The sequence below is a fragment of the Periophthalmus magnuspinnatus genome, chromosome 11 (genome assembly GCF_009829125.3).
Source record: "Periophthalmus magnuspinnatus isolate fPerMag1 chromosome 11, fPerMag1.2.pri, whole genome shotgun sequence".
Lineage (NCBI taxonomy): Eukaryota > Metazoa > Chordata > Actinopteri > Gobiiformes > Gobiidae > Periophthalmus > Periophthalmus magnuspinnatus.
Window position 1 is genome coordinate 19,308,449 of NC_047136.2, and position 19,951 is coordinate 19,328,399.

The window sequence follows — 19,951 nt, forward strand, 5'->3', positions numbered from 1 at the left end:
GGGCGGAGCTTAGGAGCTGTGAGCGGTCAGAAAATTGGAACAAGACAAAAGGGATTAGTTCAATGATTTTATTGGTATTTTGATTAGGATCAGGTAGGTCTTGATGGTTTTAATCTAGGATATCTTTTAAACAACAGCAAAAAATCTGTTGGATAATATCACAGAATATGCAGATTTACAGATATATTAAATATTTTTACTTGATTCAAAAAAAATTATCAAATCAAATTTAACATTCTGAATCCATACCTCATACATTTTCCTTTGTGTTAACTGGCTGTATTGAATTTGAGGGCCAGTAATTAGTACTCTTGAGTAGTATTGGTACTCTTAGAAGGAAATTTTCGTGTTCAAGTAAAAAATGTACACAAGAAAATACTCCACCAAAAATGTACTTGGTACATTGACGACTTCAAAATCTGCACGAAACTTTTACTTTTTACCGAGGCTTCAAATGTAGTGATTTTGAGAATTGATTTAATTATTTCTACTGAACAAAATTCAGCACAAATCTTTGTTTTTTGTTTTTCTTTATATATTTGTTTGCTCATACAACAAATATGTTAAAAAATAAACCCTCAGCCTTTTCAGCAGACTATCTTACATCATATACTTTGTACTTTTATTTCACTGAGTAGTAAAATGCCTGCTGTCAAATGTAGTGGACTAGAAAGTATCCACTTAAAATTTTACTTAGCAACTGTATTACTGTACTATACTTGAATATAAATTTTAGGTATCTGTACTTAATTACAGTACTGCTGTCCAATGGTAGAAGGCAACAGATTGGGTTCATTAGCCACGTCTCTACTTTAGCTTGTACACATTTGAGTACTCTCTCCACCACTGTCTAAAAATCACATTGTTCAGGTGGTGTTAAAGAATGGTTTCAAATCGGCTCTAAAGGACAACGTGGTGCTGGTGAAGGTGTTGGCACACAAAATGAATCGTCAAAACATGTATGTTAAATAATATTGATATGCAGCAATATCAAATACAAATATGCAGAGAATTGTTACACACTGTTTATATTGAGTATAATTTTAGCTTGGCTTTCAAAATCAAAGTAGAACTTCCTTTTCAGTGGTATTTTATAAGTGGGACTCAATTTTTTAATTCCCATAATCTCAAATGATCAGCTCAAATTAAGTATATTTTGTATAAATTTGATGGCTAATATTGAGTAGGGACTGATTACATTATATTACATTTCATACTAAAGGTAGGACTTGTTCTGTATTAGACTTTTGGTTATGGTGTAATTGGCTACATTTGATTTTCAATTTTCTTGTTGATATATTTAAAATTTCCAAAATTAGGAAAGTACTGGGACTGTTTCAGAAGAAACATTTTGTTCATAATAGTTATGTTTGTCTCTCCCAGGTCAGGATGTTTTGGCAGAGAAAAATACTTTAAGCTTCAAAGTTTTGTCAGCATAATTTGGTAATTATTGAAGTATTGATAACTGAAGAAAAAATGACAATTACTAAGTACTTTTAGAATGACCAGGTTGCTTTTGAAAAAGTTACTCATTAAGTTCTTGAAATCAGGATATTGGACTGAAATGACACTGTGGGCATCTTTGTGGTGTTGAATATTTTCTGTAATGTTTTTATATCAGAATCAGAATCAGAAGACTTTTATTGCCATAGTCTGTGAACACAGTTCACAAACTAGGAACTTGATACGGTGAAAAAGTGCAACATAAACACACTGAATAAATACAAATACAAATAAGAGCATGCACAAAGTTAAAAAGATATGCTTAAAAAATCAAATGAAATACTTAAAGGGAAAAAATATGTACAATAGCAGCATCAGAACAACAGTGCAAAGTGGCTTATTAAAGTGACAGTATTAAAGTAATCATGTACACTGCTGTAGTAATTAAAATGTCTATTTTACACACTGGTGTAAACTGGTTGTCCCAGGGGAGGAAAAAATGCTATTTGATACTGATTTGAACGGGTATCGACACTAGGGATGCACCGATACTAGCAGATATCAGCTCTGATCCAAGAGATGCCTGTGGTAATGACGTATACTCTGGATTGAGTGTAGATCTCATAATGTATGTTAAGCGGATATCCTGGTTGGGCCTTTTTAATTTGATGTAATAAGACTATTTACAGGCTGATGTGGGCCTAGGACGTCTCACGTCATTGTCTTGCAAGCAACAACAAACAATTTTGTATGAATAAAAGTTCAGACTATTACATACCACAATTGGATCCATTTTGTAATAACTGTTTTGGGGAAAAACGTCCTTTCACTGGTATTGGTTAATATTGGTATCAGCACATATTTAAAGCCAAAATATCTGTATCTGAGCTGGATGAAGCTGATGATCAATACTGACCTGTTGTTGGAGGTTTGGTCTCTACTGCATAAAAAATTAAATTGTATTAATCTGTATTGCATAATTTTTTTGTTATGGAAATATTTTGAAATTTGAATACTTCTGCAATCTCCAGTTTCTATCATTTATTAGGCCTGTCACAAGAACATTTTGAAACACAAGATACACCTACATAAAAATTATCTTACAATATTGTATAATAGTTTCATGCGTCAATGGTAGTTTAAAAAGATACAAACTAAAGATTGAGTAGTGCTACCTATTTATATATTATATATAAGTAGTGTGCATGTATATATAATTATATAAAATCTATTATGAAAGATCGATCTTTCATTTATAAATTTAGTGGTGGAACATAAAGTAAAAGTGCTATACTTGGGTACAAATTTTAGGCATCTATACTCTATATATTGAGTATAGTCTATACTCAAGTCAATTTTAAACTGGATACTTTTTTACTTTTGAGAGCAGGTATCTGTACTTTCTACATTTTTAACAGGACTGAAACGTAAAAGTATTGATTATTAACACCTGCTGAAAAGGCGGAAGGTTTATATTTAGTAACTTCATAATTTGTATATTTTTGTTTGCTCAGACATTAAGATTAAACATGTGTTGAACAATTGCACAAATCATTATCAAAATCACTGCATTTGAAGCTTTAACACCAGTCTCTAAAATACTTTTTTCTCCAAGTATTTTTTTTTTTTAATTGATACTAAAATACTTTTGCTAAAGTAAAAGTACTTCCATCACTGTATAAATCCAATATCATCCATTTCACAGGTGAATACTTAATTTTTACTATAGTCATACCTGCTCAAATTGGTATATTGTTCCATAGTACATTTGCAGTTTTCCTCAACACAAACAGAAAAGCTAAGTTTTTCTTCACTCCATTTTCATAACTGAAGTGACCCCATGTAGACTGACTTCGACCCACACTGTAAAGGCCTGTCCTTTAACCCAAATTGTGTGTGTGCAGGCGCTGGACAGTATGCTGGCGGAGTATGGCACAGTGGAGAGCTGCGAACAAGGTAAACACACTTTCTACATGGCATTTTCATACTTGGTTGTAAAATGTTTGGTGGTTTTGATAAAGGGAAAAGAATCATTCACTAAACTGACAAACACCCTTTCTAAAAGTTGGTTCTAAAAGGCTACAGAATACTGACCCACCAATAAGGTTTTCAGGTCCTTTAAGTCATTCCTCTAGAATTCTACATGTATATTGGGGGGCAAGAGCAATTGCAATTTGAATAGACTAAATTGGCAAATCAAAGGCTCCAGTTTTTTACATACCATAATTTACTCCACAAACAACAAAACCTTATGTCTCCTGCTCACCCTGTAGTTTCGATCTGTACAAACATGTTCTGAAATGTAATTCTTGTATTAGGAATCAGTTCAAACTAATCTGAAATGACTATTAAAACAAACCACAAATCTAATCTCAATGCTTGTAAAAAAAAAAAAAAAAAAAAAAATCAAGTTGATATTTTTCCCTAATTCATGTATTTGTGTCATAGGGCCAGGTATTGAAATTATGAATAAGTCCATGCCCGGTTTAGCACACAGACATGACACTAACACTAGGCAAATTATGCAAGTTGCAACTTTTTGTTTTTGAACTGTGGATTCAAAGTATCCTTTTTATATAGTAATTTCTAAAGATGTATCTGATATCTCAACATCACTGACATACCTTACTGGCCTTAAGATTATCGTGAGCAGAAACCAGTGGTGAAACGTAACAAACAAAATTTTACTTAAGTGTTAAAAAATAAACCCTCACTCTTTTCTGCAGGTGTCATAGTTTGAGCAAACAAAAATATAACAAATATACAAATAAAAACAAACCACTGAATCAATCTTTATTCTAACTGAACAAATTCAACACACCTTTATCAAAGTCAATACATTTGATGCTTTATTAGCTCTCACAGTAAAACAATTATTTTGTGCAGATTTTACATATTACATTTTTAATCTGGTACTTTAATACTTGAGTATAGGTCAGACCAGCGAAAAAATGCATAAAGGAAAAAAAACATGTCACACTGGACTACAAAGTCACATTTTTTGGGATTATTTTCCTAAATCCGAGACCAAGAACAGACATTTTCTTTAAAGGTAAGTTATTATAATAATAGAAAGGAGAACAGACTGAATCACAGCACGCTGACGTAACTTATTTACTTTTATTCAGCTACATGAAGCATAGACGGTGAATTCAATACGTGTCTAGCTGTTAATCTTATATTAACATGCCAATCACATGACTGAAGCATGAAAACAAGCTAACAAGTTTAATCTCACTCCAAATCACTAAATCCATTGAATTCTTCATCCTTGGTGTCACTACTGAACTCCGTCAACTCCGGAAGTAGATGAAGCGGCGCTTTTTTGCTTCCGTGTGGCTGTCATACTGGTACATGAGTCTAGAGAGCCCTCGCACTGTTGTCAGTGTGACAATAACGAAGATGTGAAATTGTACTCAGATGCAAATTATATGTGAAATTATTAAAATGTATAAGTCGCACCCCGACCAAACTATGGAAAGTGACTTATAGTTGCGAATACTGCCAGTGGTGGAAGGAGTACTGTATTTTCCAATTTGTTGACACATGACCAAACTGAAATCAATAGATTTCCATTCCTTTATTCAGAAACTTTGTCCCACACCTTCATTATCATGGTCAGAATGCATTTATTTACAGCCCCATTTTTATAAAAAAAATAAAATTGACCATTTGTAGACTGGATTAATTGAATTCAAATCTTGACATCCTACGAAGGAATGCACTGATCCGATACTGATGTCAATATCAATACTGAAAACTTTGTTGATTGGGTATCGGTTCAGTCGATGTCCCAGTTGGGCCTATAAATTGATGTAATTTTTTTTACTGGTCGTAGGTGGCCCTGAAAGTCATGTTACAATTTTTATGTATACAAGTCTGTTGTGTTCTGCAGTTACTTGACGGATAAATAACTAAAAATCAAAAGCATCAAAACTGATTTACAAAGACTGAAATTGGCATTAATTTCCTTGACGCATTTAAATATCTGCTCTTGTATCTGTTGCTCAGGCATCAGCAGCTTTTTCAGGTGAGATACAGATTGTGATACTACAGCTGTACTGATGCATCCCTAATCCTTCCTGTCAATTAACAATACCCAACACTAGAGATGTGATTGTTTTTGTATTTTTATTTTGTAATTCAAAGGAATTATGCATAAATGGGTGATAGTTTGCATTTGACATTAACATTTCCCAGAATGTGCTTGAATATAGATTCTTACATCTCATGATGTTTGGTCCACAGTGAACACGGACACAGAGACAGCGGTAGTGAATGTTCGGTACTCCTCCAGAGACCAGGCCAGACTGTAAGTACTACCACCATTAAACTACCACTACTACTGTAATGAGACTGCTAATCCACCATAAACTACGGGAACAACACTGCAAAACTATCCACTCCCAAAATGACTAAACACCGTCTCAGTGGCCTGGATGGGCTAAACCAGATGCACAAGGTTAAAAGGAATCGCACCAGAAGGTCCAGTTAAGTCTGTCTTCGTTGGCAAAGTAAACTCGAGTTGGTTCCATAATAACGGCTCCTCGGGGGTAAGTCACTGGCCTGTGCAGATATAGTCATGATAATTCATATACTGAACAAGAAGTTGATGATAAATACACACCCCAAAAATATTGTTTTGTCTTTACTGTGTGCATCATTCTTTGCAGTGGTAGGAAAAGTTTTGTTTTATGGCAATACAAGATTTGAGAGCTATGACTCTGAAGCATGCACTTTAATATTTAGTGCTGCTCGCTTTTATTAAACCATATTGTAGAGATGCAAACTAATTACTAGTCATTTAGACTAGATTAGAATGTGGGGATAAATCTGCTTCAGGGGTGTGGCAAAAACGGGCAGTATTTACCTGACACTGGTTTACCCAGGTCTGGACCACTGGACTGTCATGTTTAAGTGCTTAGTGAGCCTGTAGTGCCCCCTGCTGTCCATCCCCCACTCTGCATGTATGAGTGGAGCCTGTAATTCACCTCTGCACTGTGCCTGTCTGTAGGACAGAGCTGAAGTATAGTGGGTGTTAATGACCCAGCTTGTGTAAGGTCAGGGAAGTAACAAAAAACAGAACAAAAGTGGACTAAAATATTTACATAAATGTATTAAACAAAATAACCTAAGAAACCAAAAATAACAAGTCTAACAAATAACAAGTTTTGTGTCTCAAAACTGGTCATGTGGGCCTATTAAAAACAAGTGACAAAACCTAAGGGACACGCAACTCGGAAACAAAACCACAAGTGTCCAAAAACAAACGAGTCACACAGCCTACAAACAGAATCGAGTGACAAAGGAAAATGAGAGATGCATAACTCACAAATACTAGCAGTAAGTGTCACAAAACAGTTAGACATGGGGACAAACAAATGGCAGGGACACATACAGAATGTCATACTGGCCACACAGTCCAGCAGCTCTCAACAGGTCTGCTGAATCTCCTTAAGTAGGGGAGGCAGCTGCAGGTGAGCCACAGGATTGGCCAGGAGGGGAAACAGTCCTCCAATCAGCAGCAAGGGCTCAGCTACATTTTAAAAGAAAATCAATTGTGTACATACACGAGCCTCATGTTACAATTATGTTGTAACATGAGATATTTACACAGAAAGACGGTACAGAGTTTTCTTTGAGTTTTAATTTAAGATGTGCTTTTTTCAAACTGCCTGAAAATCAGCAGTACGGCACCAACACGGGATGAACATACCTGCATGTTTAGAAAATAAAACTGCACCAGTCAATTGTTAAAAGACAGGCCATCTGCTATTATTTCCTCCGAAAGCTTAAGTTCTTCTCGCTGCCACCTCCAACGTCACACCATTGATGCCAAACTTGCGTGCAGTGGCTCTATTTCCTTTAATGCATTTAACTTAAAAGCTGCATCATAGCCATTTCTTTGTTTTCCATTGATTAGGCTGTGTGCATGATGTGCAAAATGACAGTTCAAATCAAAACAATTCTGCAGCGCATAGTCTTTCCCCACTGTCTCACTTTTGCGTTTGTTGCTAGAATGCCACCGTTGGCCAGTAAAAATCTGTAAATTAGCTGTACCATTGTATTGGCCGCAGGGTTCAAAGCGTGGGGGGAAAAAAGTAGCAGCCTATAGTCTGAATACGGTAAAAATAAGCAAATACTAACAAATGAAAGGAACTTTTAAGGCTTAGGACCGTAACGGTGCGCTGCAGTCAGGTCTGCATGATGATATTTTTAATACCGAAATGGATAGACTGTATTTGGAGAACAGTCTGGGGCTGGTTTGATTTCCTCTGAACTGCTTTTATGGAAAGTAACAGTCATGCTTTAAAGCCCCACTAAATACTTTGTTTCATCTAACAGACTAGTTTGTTTACCTTGACATGTTTCGACTACTCTGCAATCATCCTCAGAAGAGTCACATGATGTTGGCCCCATGGTCTAACACAAAAATGAAAAACACATGCTTTTAAGTTATTTTAGTTAATTGCACTGGAAAACATGGAAAAAACATGCATCCTTAATGTGAGCGGGCTTGCATCTTCATAAACCTGACTCCTCCTGCTTGTTTCCATGGAAATGTTCCTCATTACACAATATGGAACATTCACATAAAACACATCTATGTCTTCATGGAGAAAGTGTGGTTTTAACTTTCCATTTTCATGGAATGAGCAGGTGACGTGCCACATCCAGAAGGTGGTGTTACGGGTGTTTTAGTTCTTATACAAAATGCTTTTGTGTGTGATAGCACAATATTTAAAAGGTTTAGTCAACTAGAGTCAATAAAATGAGTAGGTGACAAATACTTCTGGTATCTGAACTCTGTTGATACATTGAATAAGTATAAATGATCTCGTTCACTGAAAACCTCGAAACCATCTCCGCAACACAAAGAAACAGTCCTGGAGGTGATCAGACTCGTAAAGACTCACGTCACTGACCTACGCACATCTCAACATAAGTATAAGGTACAGTCAGTGTGTAACCTCCCTCAGCATTGCATATCCCCGTTTGTGTGTGCACGCAGGGCCATTGAGAAGCTCAACTGTGCCATGATGGAGAACTGCTCTCTCAAAGTGTCTTACATCCCCGACGAGAACGCTCCTGAGGGCCCTGGGAACAGGCGAGGGTTCAACTCCCGGGGCCCGCCACGCTCCGGCTCGCCCGGCATGAGCCCACGCCCCAAAGGCCACGCTGACATGCCCCTGCGCATGTCTGTGCCCATGCAGTTTGTAGGAGCCATTATCGGCAAAGAGGGAGGCACCATCCGCAACATCACCAAGCAGACGCATTCCAAGTGAGTCCAATGTATATTAGACCAGTGTTGTCACGTTATTGTGGCATCAAATAGTTTGAAATTTTAATTAATTAATTTTAACATTATTTAGACAATAGACTGTGGTTTTCAACATTAAATCCCAGTACTTTTATATTACCATGTGGTCTTATCTGCGTAATCCCTCTGTCCATGTCAGTCGTCCAGATGGGTTCCATGGTGTTCTGATACAGCTCAGGAGACAAAGTTTAAAATCATTCTAAAGCTATTCAGGAAAGGTTAATTTCTGTCCTGTGAATTTTGATACTAGTTTTAGTATTAATTTAGCAGCTAATTTTTGACAACCCTACATTACTCATCCATGCACATCCACTCAAGATTTACAGACACATTCAAGTAACTTCAATGTGTGTGTGTGTGTAAATGCAGGACAGTATTGTACAGCATTTACACAGAAAGACAAGTGTTTTTTCTTTTTGATTGGGGGGGTCAAATGGTTTTTGTGACTAGTGTCATAATATAGATATGGCTTCTCTTTTATATCAACAGTCAAACACTGAATGAGTGTCCAAACATTTTTTATGTCGATACTGAATACATCACATTAAGATGTACAAAATTATGCAGCAAAGAATTGTTACCCAATTGTAAAAAATAAATTGTATTTAGAGTCATATTTCTCAAAGTTTATCCACCCTTTGTCAACTGTGCTGCAAAGCATTGCTCTCAGGGAGCTTCATGAAGTTTCCTGAAGTGGTTTTCACAACACACCTGTCCCATGTCGGGGTACATTAGTGGAAGTGGAGTGATTGATTCAAAGAGTGTTTTAGAAGAATCTAAAATATGTTAAGTTATTAAACACTTTTTGTTTATCAAATTCCAGACATGTTTGTTCATAATTTTGATGGCTGTGAGAATCTGTATGTAGAAAGTCATGAAATTAAGAAAACATAAAATTTGACTGGTAATGTATAAATCCCTCCACTTTCCTTAGGACTTAAGTATTGTCTTGTGTTCAGGATTGACATTCACAGGAAAGAGAATGCTGGAGCAGCAGAGAAGCCCATCACTATTCACTCCACTCCTGAGGGCTGCACTGCCGCCTGCAAGATCATCATGGACATTATGCGCAAGGAGGCCGTAGACACAAAGTTGTGAGTCCCGCTCTGCAAACGCACACACACAGCTGTGAGTCCTGCTCCGCGCACACACGGAGACCATGGACACAAAGTCGTGAGTTATGCTTCTCACACTGAGCTTTTTTATAGTGTAATACTTGACACACACACAAAAAAAAAAATCAGTCACTTCAGCTTCATTTGGATTATCATCAAAAACTTGTTACCTGTATCATTTATTGCATGTACGTTGCTATTTATTGCCATATATTATGTTGGATAACTCATTTAGTAACCAAATAATGGTATTTAAATGATCATTAATTGTGATGAATCCAAACAGCTGATTGAGCCTTGCCTGTTAAGAATATTACAACTTTAGACATCCGCCTATAAACTCCCTCTTAGGGCTGTACCAATATCTATATTGGTTATGGGTCAGATACCAGGTGCTTGTACTCGTCAGTGTGCTTCTGATATCGAGAGACAATACCACCGTTTCTGCGCTGCATCTTATGCTCAAGGCTCGCCTTTGAGCTGAGCATTGAGCTCTGGACATTGAGATGCTTGAAGGGTTTTAGTTCACAAAAGATATGATGGCAGTGGGCTGATGTGTCTAAGTGGGGCTGATGGCTCTTTGATTGTGCATTGTGACTCATTGTCACTGACCACTGTGGACATGCTATACTTCCTATTAAAAGTGCTGAACCAGCTCTAGTCTGTGGTCATGGTAAAGAAAACACTCACTATTATGCTGAAAGGACTCAAAATGAAGTAATTGTGCTCGTTTTGGAAAAAGTGGTATCTGTACATGTCTACTCCCTGCTGTCACAACTGGGAGTTAGTGGTTTGCTTCTGAAATTCCCTTTCATCAAACTTGGCCGTGTGTAAATGTACAATTTTCAGAGCTGTCAAAAGACTCAAACTATAGCCTGGGCTGGACTGAATCTAGACAATGAACTAATGAATGGGTCATATACAGAGACACACATTTACTTGGTTTTATTTAAATCTCCTTGCTCACTTGTGAAGAGCAAAGGTGGCATGTATGGGGTCCATCTAACCTCATACTGTGTCCTCTGCTGCCCCCTGCTGTCTTAACTCAGTGCAGCTTTTGAGCCACATCCTCACTCAAACTCCCCCTTTCTTCACAGCAATGAGGACGTTCCCCTGAAGATCCTGGTGCACAACAACTTTGTAGGGCGCCTAATTGGGAAGGAGGGCCGCAACCTGAAGAAAATCGAGCAGGACACGGGCACACAAATCACAATTTCTGCGTGAGTATCACATTACTAACAGTCCCAAGCAGTGGCAAAGTACAATTGATTGGGCTGAACCTTTTAGGAAAAATATCTATCTAAATGATTTTCCTGACAGGCATTGCAGTTAGATTTGCTATTGGTTTGTAAGAATCTAGTCACATTTTAAACATTGACAAAAAGGCTGAATTGCTTGTATTTGTCAGCTCAAACGACAAACTACAGGACAGGGCGACTATATATTGGGTTGATATGCGCTATTTAACATCTTGGCTATTGGCCTTAAAGTTTTGGCTGATAATGCTGCCTAAGCAACGCAAATAAACTTTATTTGAACACTTTAGTGTGAAGAGATAACTGCCTAAAATGTGACTGCACAGCTCTTTATAGGTTTATGGTAAAAAGTATATATGGTATGTTTATTTAAAATGTATTTTTGGAAAATGATAAATCGACCCAAAAATATCAGCAGAGCTCATCGCCCATCAGTTGCTCTGGATTCCAAATCTGCATCGGCCATGGAAAAATGTACTGGTCGATCTCCCCTCCAGGGTTTTTATGCAGAATAAAATTAAATTTGATACTTCACAATTGAATGGACACAATTAGCAGATCGTAAAGGCTGCCATTTTTTAATCAATTTTGCAGCCCTACTTGATGATGACGTATTTTTATTATTTTTTTTACACCCCATAAGTCTTCAAGATCTGACTATGTACAACCCTGAGAGAACAGTCACAGTCCACGGCACCACTGAAAACTGCACCAAAGCTCAGGAGGAGATCATGAAGAAGGTGCGGGAGTCCTACGACAGCGATATGGCTGCCATGAGTGTAAGTGCATGTCCAACATATCTGTACTGGTCATCACACGGTCCCTGACAGTAGAAATTCTGAGAAAATATTTTTCTGACCAAAATCGGATGTTTTCTCAATACGGAGGCAATGAATCAATACATTATGGTTTGACCAAGACACCATAGACAGATTAGTCAACAAATTTAGGTAATAAGCATTTAAGGTAAAGAGTACATTAAACAGTCCACTCTCAAATCTTCAATTGCCTTTATCCATATAAATGCACTTCATAGAATACTACAATTGCATGCTAGTTTATAAAATTACTTTTTATACAGAAAGGTACTGAGTGCATTTACAAGGTTAGATCATGGCCAATACATGCTTAAGACCTTTTTCCATGTCACCTTTATAGTCAACTAATCAATCAGAAGGACATGTCAATTTATCTTAAAGAAATTCTTGGTCAACTAAAGATAATAGGGCCATAGTCAACTAAACACCTGAGCTTATTGATTAAATGCATTTAGTTTCTCATATGACAACTGATTGACTCAAGAAAGACCCAACTTTGTTTTGTTTTCTACCATTTACCACATTAAAAATGTAGTGTTTTGGCTTTTGAGAAGGCGATCAGCAAATCGTATTGGTTAGATCCATTTAAAGCTGTTAAAGAACGGGCTCCATTTTTATTATTGGTGACATCAAAATCGCGACTTTGAGCTAAAAGCGCATGAATGCAGACTAGGGATGGGACAAGATCTTGTGCCACAAAATCTTGTAAAATGAAATTGCTTCAAGATTGTAAAATTTTTCTCCTGTTGGAGAAAAATCCACAATTGGATTGAACAAAAAGGGTTACGTGTTGGTGACTTGAATCTCTTATAGCTCCAAAAAGCAGTACTAGAATGACAACAAAAGTAATAAATAAAATGGTGGTTCCATAACTGGAAAACTCGCAATTTTTTTTTTTTTTTTTTTTTTAGGAATTATTTTAGTCTGGGTCCATGAGAACAGGCAAGACAAATCACGCGTCTAATTTTGTGGATATTGCTTCTCGTTCCACCCCCAATGCAAACAAGTTGGAACCCAGACTTGAAGCATAAAAACAAGCATGGCCTGTGTAATCTACCCACAATGTATGTTCTCATATCCACAGAGGGTAGCATGTATTTGGTGCCCTCTGGTGGATTTCAGGAAGCTTAACTGTGCGTGTTTTGTGTTGAAGCTACAGTCGACGATGATTCCAGGCCTGAACCTGAATGCCCTGGGTCTGTTCCCTCCAGGGGCCCCGTGCATGGGCCCCTCCATGTCCAACATGCCTCCTGGAGCGCACGGAGGACATGCCGCATTCGGAGTAAGTCTATTCCCCCTCAATTTGCTCTCACATTTAAATGTACAGAGAAGCCAGAGTGCATTAAACAACCTAATCCAAATGGTCTTGGACCGCTCTTGTTCCAGTCTACATGCAGGACAGACAAACTGAATAGGTGCAAATGGCCCCCTACAAGGTGTTCAGGAGCCTCCAGTAATTTAGATTCAGCACTAAAACTTTGTGTATGATGGATTTTTTTCAGCAATTACAGATGCAAACACTTTTGAAAACGGATATGCAACATCACATTTGTTTTTCTGACATGAACTGTCACAAGTTAATTGCGCTCTGCAGCATTAATGACCACATTGAAGCTCTCGTAGTTTTTACTCTGACTTCAGCGCATGTTTTGATCAGCTACGGTATCCACAGTGGAGGGACTGTAGTTTGTCATCGTTACTGATCTATAATGAGTGACTACATGTCTTTTATTTGGCTGTTTCTTACCTCATGCAATTCAATGCCTCTAATTGACTGTGCCTAATGTTATGCTACATGCAGCAGGCGTGATGTATGTATTAGCTTCTCCTAGATGTTATTGAGATCTTTGAGATTCAATTCACGACACATCAATCATACATGCATTTTGATAAATTGGTTTAACCTGGACTAGGCCAGTTATCCAGGGTCCCTAGTGTGGGGAAATGGAGTGACTGCTTCTCTCACTGGACAGGTGTGGACAGGTTCAATGGAGCGACCTTTAGTTTGACCTGTGTTTCCTTTGTAGTGCAGTCCTTATGTGGGGGAGGGGGCTATGTGGCCTTCTATGATGGCAGCCAGCAGCCAGCCCTTCTCTGTAAGTCCCCCCGCACAACTCTGGCTCTGCGCAGCTCTGCACGGCTTTGCCTGCTGACTGTCCTCCTATTCGTAGAGGCATGAACAGGGGTTTTATTTATATAGTGCTGCATTTGTGATCTATGAAAAAGCAACTTTGTATGGAAATGTGACATTGGCAAAAGTATAAAAAATCTGATGTTAATCTATACTAAAACTTGTATCGAAACAGATGCTCATTTGAGCAGGTATTGATACTTTAAAAAATTCCCATTCACAGGACGGAAATGAACCTTTCCTCAATAACTTTAGAATGATCTTGAGCTGTATCAGAGCAAGTATAAGATGCATAGACTAGTATACACTCATGGACCACTATGAAACCTACTTGGATGACTGAGGGGTTACACAAATAAGGCCACATGGCAATATAAAGTACTATGATTTAATGTTAAATTATTCTAGAGACAAAATGACACGCTAATCCTGAAATGGATCAAAATATAGCACAGTATGGCCCCTTTTTAAAGATGTTTCCTCATCAAAACCATATTGGTAAACATACCATAATGCTCCACTGTGTTTTTTAAACTCTACACACCTTCACTATAATCATTTGGCAATTCCTGGGCTGAAATCATCCAATCTCTAATAAAATAAAGATAAAAGGTAGCTCTTAACTTGAACTACCAGTACACAACATCACAAGGTGAAACTGAGAACTTTAAGCCATGTTATAGTATAGGTCTGTCTACATGTCCAAAGCTCACAAAACATTTTGTCCAATTATAGTAAGTGCACTTAACATTGAAGCAGTTTAGTACAGATTGTATAAGACCAGACTTTATATTTTATTTATTTTTATTTTCCTTAAAACATTCTTGGCCGTATTGTGGCATTTTAGAGCAAACTTGTCCTGTAGCCAGCACATATGAATTTCACTGTTGGCAGTTTGCTTCCAAGTAACACAATTTTGACCAAGACGACTTCACAGATCTGTTGTGGATAATTGAACATTAAGATGGAAGCAGAGTACAGTCCATGTTCTTCTGTTGCTGGAGTTTGGAGTCACCATTTCAACTGAATGGCGATGAATAGCAGAGTTTGAAACTTGCTTCTCCCGCGGTACTTTTGACTGTCCCTCCTCGGTGCTCAGCACAGACTCGACCGCTTCGCCCAGGGAAGAAACTATTTACAGGTGAGTGTACTAAAAGCTAAATCTCAGACATGATTCCTTCTTTCAAATGGCATTTCTTACTAATAACTACTAATTCTCACATGGTAAACTGCTTTGGTAAAAGTGGTTACTTCTACTTGTTAATAAGTGGAAACCCTATGTGCCCTGGTGCATAGAGAGAAGTAAACACTATCTTACTGATTTTAACTGGGAAAGAGACAATACTGCTCCATGCTGTCTGTTACCTGGCCAACACTTGGTAAGGTGCACGGAACACTACGGAACACTACACTTTAAAAGTGCAGACCAAAGGCTAGCACACTGTGGCCCCAGGGCTATGGGCTCTCTCTCTGGGCTATAGTGTTGTGCCTGATAATGGAGTTTTGGCTGGGGCAAGGACATGGGGTTGTGGGGATGACCAAATATTGACATGGATCATAAAGAACTTTGGATAGTCTTCCTACAAATGTGACTGCTGATGGTACATTGTAGAACTGAGAACTATTCCATAATGAGCCCAGCATAATTGTAGGCCAATTTTTAGACTACCGGACAGCTTTGATCCAAAAGACCCCTTTACTGACTTGATTTCAGTGAGGCCAAACATCCCAACCCAGGTAAATGTCATCAGAAACCCAGCAATTATTATACAGGATACTACACATAATAATCCCCAACCATACAGTTTAACAATAGAATATTTGTAGGTTACAATATTATACACTGGCCCGCCAGTGATGCTATTGGACTTTTTACTTTCAGACTTATTTGAAGTGGTGTCGCTTCACTCTTAATAAGCATTGTATTTGAATGGCAGAATGTGTTGCTAATGTGATTGTACTGATAAATTATGTTCTGTTTCAGATTGTGAACTGAAGAGGACTTTGAAAACGGCCCTGTGGTTCCTGCTGTACCCAGACAGTCTGCACTCACTGGCTCATCAGCAGCTCTTCTGTGGCTGATGTTTATATCACAGGCTATTTAGCTTTTTTAGAGGATGTTCTCTTCAAGTTCAGATGGATCATAATCATTACAACATATTTAAATTCATGCATGTGTCCTTTCACAAAAAATGTACAAAAATAAATAATGAAGTTGCATAAAAATAACAATGTTTGGTCAGAATCTTGTAAAAAGCAATGTACACATCCCATGTTTACAGTAGTTTAGGAGGTTGATGGCAATGTGCAGGCTTTCTGTGGCTCACTGTAGCAGCACAGCAGTTGGTCAAATCTTTTATTACATTTGTGTCAGGGGTAAATTATTTTGTCATAGAATTTCTGTGGTCCAATCAAGTACAAAAATAACTTTCACATCTCCGCTCAAAGAGGCCAATTTGGCTAAATAATGTGATTGAGCTAACCTGTATAGAGATTACAGGACCACAAAAATGTTACTGAGGTGATATTAAAACCGATATAAAAAGCCTAAGCATACTTGTGTGACGAATGTTTGACAATAGTAAGTAAAATACAAGTGAATAAAATTTCTTGTTGTTTGGTATAGAACAAACTGGTATTGTAACAAACATGCTTCAAATTGTCCTCCGTAGAGGACGCTGAGCTGCTTTTCAAAAGTCCAGGGCTACATAACAAAATGGCCTAAAGTGCTGCATTCATTTGCAGCTTGATATGATGGAATATTAGCTGTTGGCTAAAGCAATGCTAGCATATGAGCTGTCACTGCAGCCCTGGCCCAGGCAAAGCAGAGGTTGTGACGGTACCGGCTCTGCTGAGTATGATGATCCCCAGTGGTGCCTGGAAATGAGGGAAGGCCTACTCCAATGCAAATATCTGCTGTGGTTCTCGCTGTGGTCTGCACCATGTTGGATAGTTTGACAGCTGTCAACACTCCACAGCCTGTCCCACTCACAGCCCCGTCCTCTGTCCTCAGGGCACTGCCCATTTTGTTGCAGTTTTTGCTTGTGGGTGGAGTAAGCTCTGGCACCAGTGTTTTAGTTTGTCCAAAAATATCAGTGAGTCTTTTAAAGCAATGTGCTACAGCTTGTTCAGGATTGCATCAGGATTTATTAGTGAACACTTGATGAATATGGCTGATCTGTCGCACCAGTGTGGGTGTTTCTATGATGTGGAGTGAGCTGCTGCTTTGCTGGGCTGGCACGATTATAGGCGGCACAGTAATTACTATATCGAGTTATCATTCAGGATATTAGATGGAAGGACAATTTTTGGGGTCAATATTTATAGTGGTACTTTCTTTGTACTACTGGGGAAATTTTTTGATTTGAGCTGTAGTTTGTCAGTGAGACAGTTGTTGTTCAAGTGCTTAAGTGCTCATTTTGCTACTTATTTATTGCAGTTTTACTAACCTTGTACATTTAAAATGTTTTTGGGGGGATAATTCTACTTCAGGGTTATATCAGTGGCATAATTAGTTGCAGTATTATCAGTTATATTCTATTTTCTTCAGTAATATATCGTACATCAAAATTTGATTGTGACAGGCCTGCCTGCTAGCCTGGTGCTCTGTTGTGGTAATGTCGTGTTGTTGTTGTTTAGGCCCACCCGGAGTCAGAGTCGGTGAACCTGTTCATCCCAGCGCATGCCGTGGGGGCCATCATCGGGAAGCAGGGCCAGCACATCAAACAGCTATCGCACTTCGCCGGAGCCTCCATCAAGGTAATACGGCTACTGCACTTCACCTCATTTACTTGTCTATTCTAGATAATTGTGTTCAATCCATGCTTCAGTGGAACTCAACAGTTACTGCTTGTTTCAGTTCCAGAAGTCTATGGGAAATATGAATGGAACATCCACGTTTCAAAAAATGTAAATATTGCTACAAAGACATCATGGAGGCTAAGTTGGTCATATCCATAACAGTTGTTTTAAGTCCAAGAGACTAATGATAGAGGTTACTCAAACATATGAAATAAAACACACCAGGTAATGTTTTTGATGAAGTAACAACATAAAAGTATGACTTAAATCTCAGATTAAATTTTGTGTACAGTGGTCCCTCATTTATTTCAGGGGTTGTGTTCCAAAAATAACCCACAATAGGCGATATCCACGAAGTAAAAAGCTTTATTTTTTTACAATTTTTATATATATATATATATATGGCTGTAAAACCCCTCACCACTTTCATTTTCTCACATTTCTCTCTTGTTTAAACACTCTCAAAGTTCAAACCTTCCTAGATTTTTTTTTTTTAAAAGCACAGTATTATAAAACGAAACCAAATACTATACTGTAAATAAAAATGACAGCATTTAGAAATATTGTAACAAATTTAATTTTAATGATCAACCTACGAGGTTGGACACATAAATGATTGATAGTATTTCAGTTCCTCTGACCCTGCCTCTTCGTCCAGGTGCCGTTCTGCTGTAGTGTCTTTTTCTGAGGGCAGAACGTCTCTGTGCAGAGAAACACTTTTGAGTCTAAAGAGTTTCTGAAATTTGTCAAACCAGCCCTTGCTGGCATTAAATGGGCTCTGTACTGCGTGAAAAGGACTCGTTAGTGGCCTGGGCTCCACCTCATCCCGCTAGCCCAGGCCAACAGCGATGACATTCATGACATCCCTTAGCCAATCAGGACGCAGAACACAATGCACATTCATACACTGTGTGTTCTGAACATGGCAGAAAGGGACAGAAAAGGACATGAAGTTGAATAAAACTGAAACCCTAGAACCACAGCAGAGCCCACGTGTCACCAGAAGGAATTTGTGTACCATTGTATGCACATGTGCAAATCCTCCAGCTAGATGCCCCAAACTCAACTGGAGATCGCCCACTCCTCCTTTAACCATGTCTAGGCCCGTCATAAGAAATTTGTTAAATTTTGAAGCACGATCTATTGCTACAAAATATGAATATTGATATTCCCACTATTTTATTTTTTATGGACTGTATCATTAAAAGGCATGGACTCTAACAAATGCAAGAATGAAGCGATAATTAGCCATAAAATCACGTTATAATGCGATACGATTTAGTATAGAGGGTTCAATAACTGAAATAATGGAGAGATTTGTTATTTTAAAAAAAGTGCACACAACAAATATTGAGCCCAAACAAATATCATCCAGTATATGAAGGTTAGAACACTAAGTCTATATAGTAATTGGTGTGACAGAGCTAACCATGTCCTAACCTTCCTTTGCACTGTGCTCTCTCCCAGATTGCTCCCGCAGAAGCAAAGGAGTGCCAGCACAGGAATGTCATCATAGTGGGACCTCCAGAGGCTCAGTTTAAGGTGTTGTCTCTTCAACACACAACCTGCCCACACACACACGACCTGCCCGCATGTACACAAGGCACTGAGGCCTCACACTAACAAGGTCGCAGATGGAGTTTACTGTTGTCTAAACCCCTGCTCTCTGTACAGGCTCAGTGCCGGATCTTCAGTAAGCTAAAGGAGGAGAACTTCTTTGGACCTAAAGAGGAGGTGAAGCTGGAAGCACACATCAAGGTGCCGTCATTCGCCGCTGGCCGGGTCATTGGGAAAGGCGGCAAAACGGTACAACTAGCATTAATAACGCTGGATTAGCTTCAATTTCAACAGTGGAGCAGTTGTAAACATGTCTGTTTATGCAGGTGACAGAGCTGCAGAACCTCTCTTGTGCAGAGGTGGTGGTCCCCAGAGACCAGACACCCGACGAGAATGACCAGGTAGTGGTCAAGATCACCGGACACTTCTTTGCCTGCCAGGTGGGTGGAGTCTTCTATATGGTTATAAAGTTTAAAGGACAGAGCCTAATCACTAGGCTGTCATCAGTA

At 38.4% G+C, this 19,951-nt stretch overlaps 1 protein-coding gene across 2 annotated transcripts in view; it reads left to right on the forward strand.

Moving 5' to 3' along the window:
- Positions 1 to 3,351: 3,351 nt before the first annotated feature.
- The window catches only part of igf2bp3 (insulin-like growth factor 2 mRNA binding protein 3), a 47,586-nt gene continuing 30,986 nt past the window's right edge, over positions 3,352 to 19,951 (forward strand). The window contains exons 1-11 of one of the 2 annotated variants that reach the window (XR_008648896.1): positions 3,352 to 3,399; positions 5,692 to 5,755; positions 8,456 to 8,725; positions 9,724 to 9,858; positions 10,977 to 11,099; positions 11,779 to 11,914; positions 13,113 to 13,235; positions 17,724 to 17,843; positions 19,353 to 19,427; positions 19,560 to 19,691; positions 19,769 to 19,882. Coding sequence is in view for 1 of the 2 variants with exons in the window: in XM_033974888.2 (XP_033830779.2) it covers positions 3,360 to 3,399; positions 5,692 to 5,755; positions 8,456 to 8,725; positions 9,724 to 9,858; positions 10,977 to 11,099; positions 11,779 to 11,914; positions 13,107 to 13,235; positions 17,724 to 17,843; positions 19,353 to 19,427; positions 19,560 to 19,691; positions 19,769 to 19,882 (1,338 nt within the window). In the remaining variant the exon portion in view is untranslated. Of the gene's footprint in view, positions 3,400 to 5,691; positions 5,756 to 8,455; positions 8,726 to 9,723; positions 9,859 to 10,976; positions 11,100 to 11,778; positions 11,915 to 13,106; positions 13,236 to 17,723; positions 17,844 to 19,352; positions 19,428 to 19,559; positions 19,692 to 19,768; positions 19,883 to 19,951 lie in introns of both variants that reach the window. The other variant, XM_033974888.2, reaches the window with a different exon arrangement.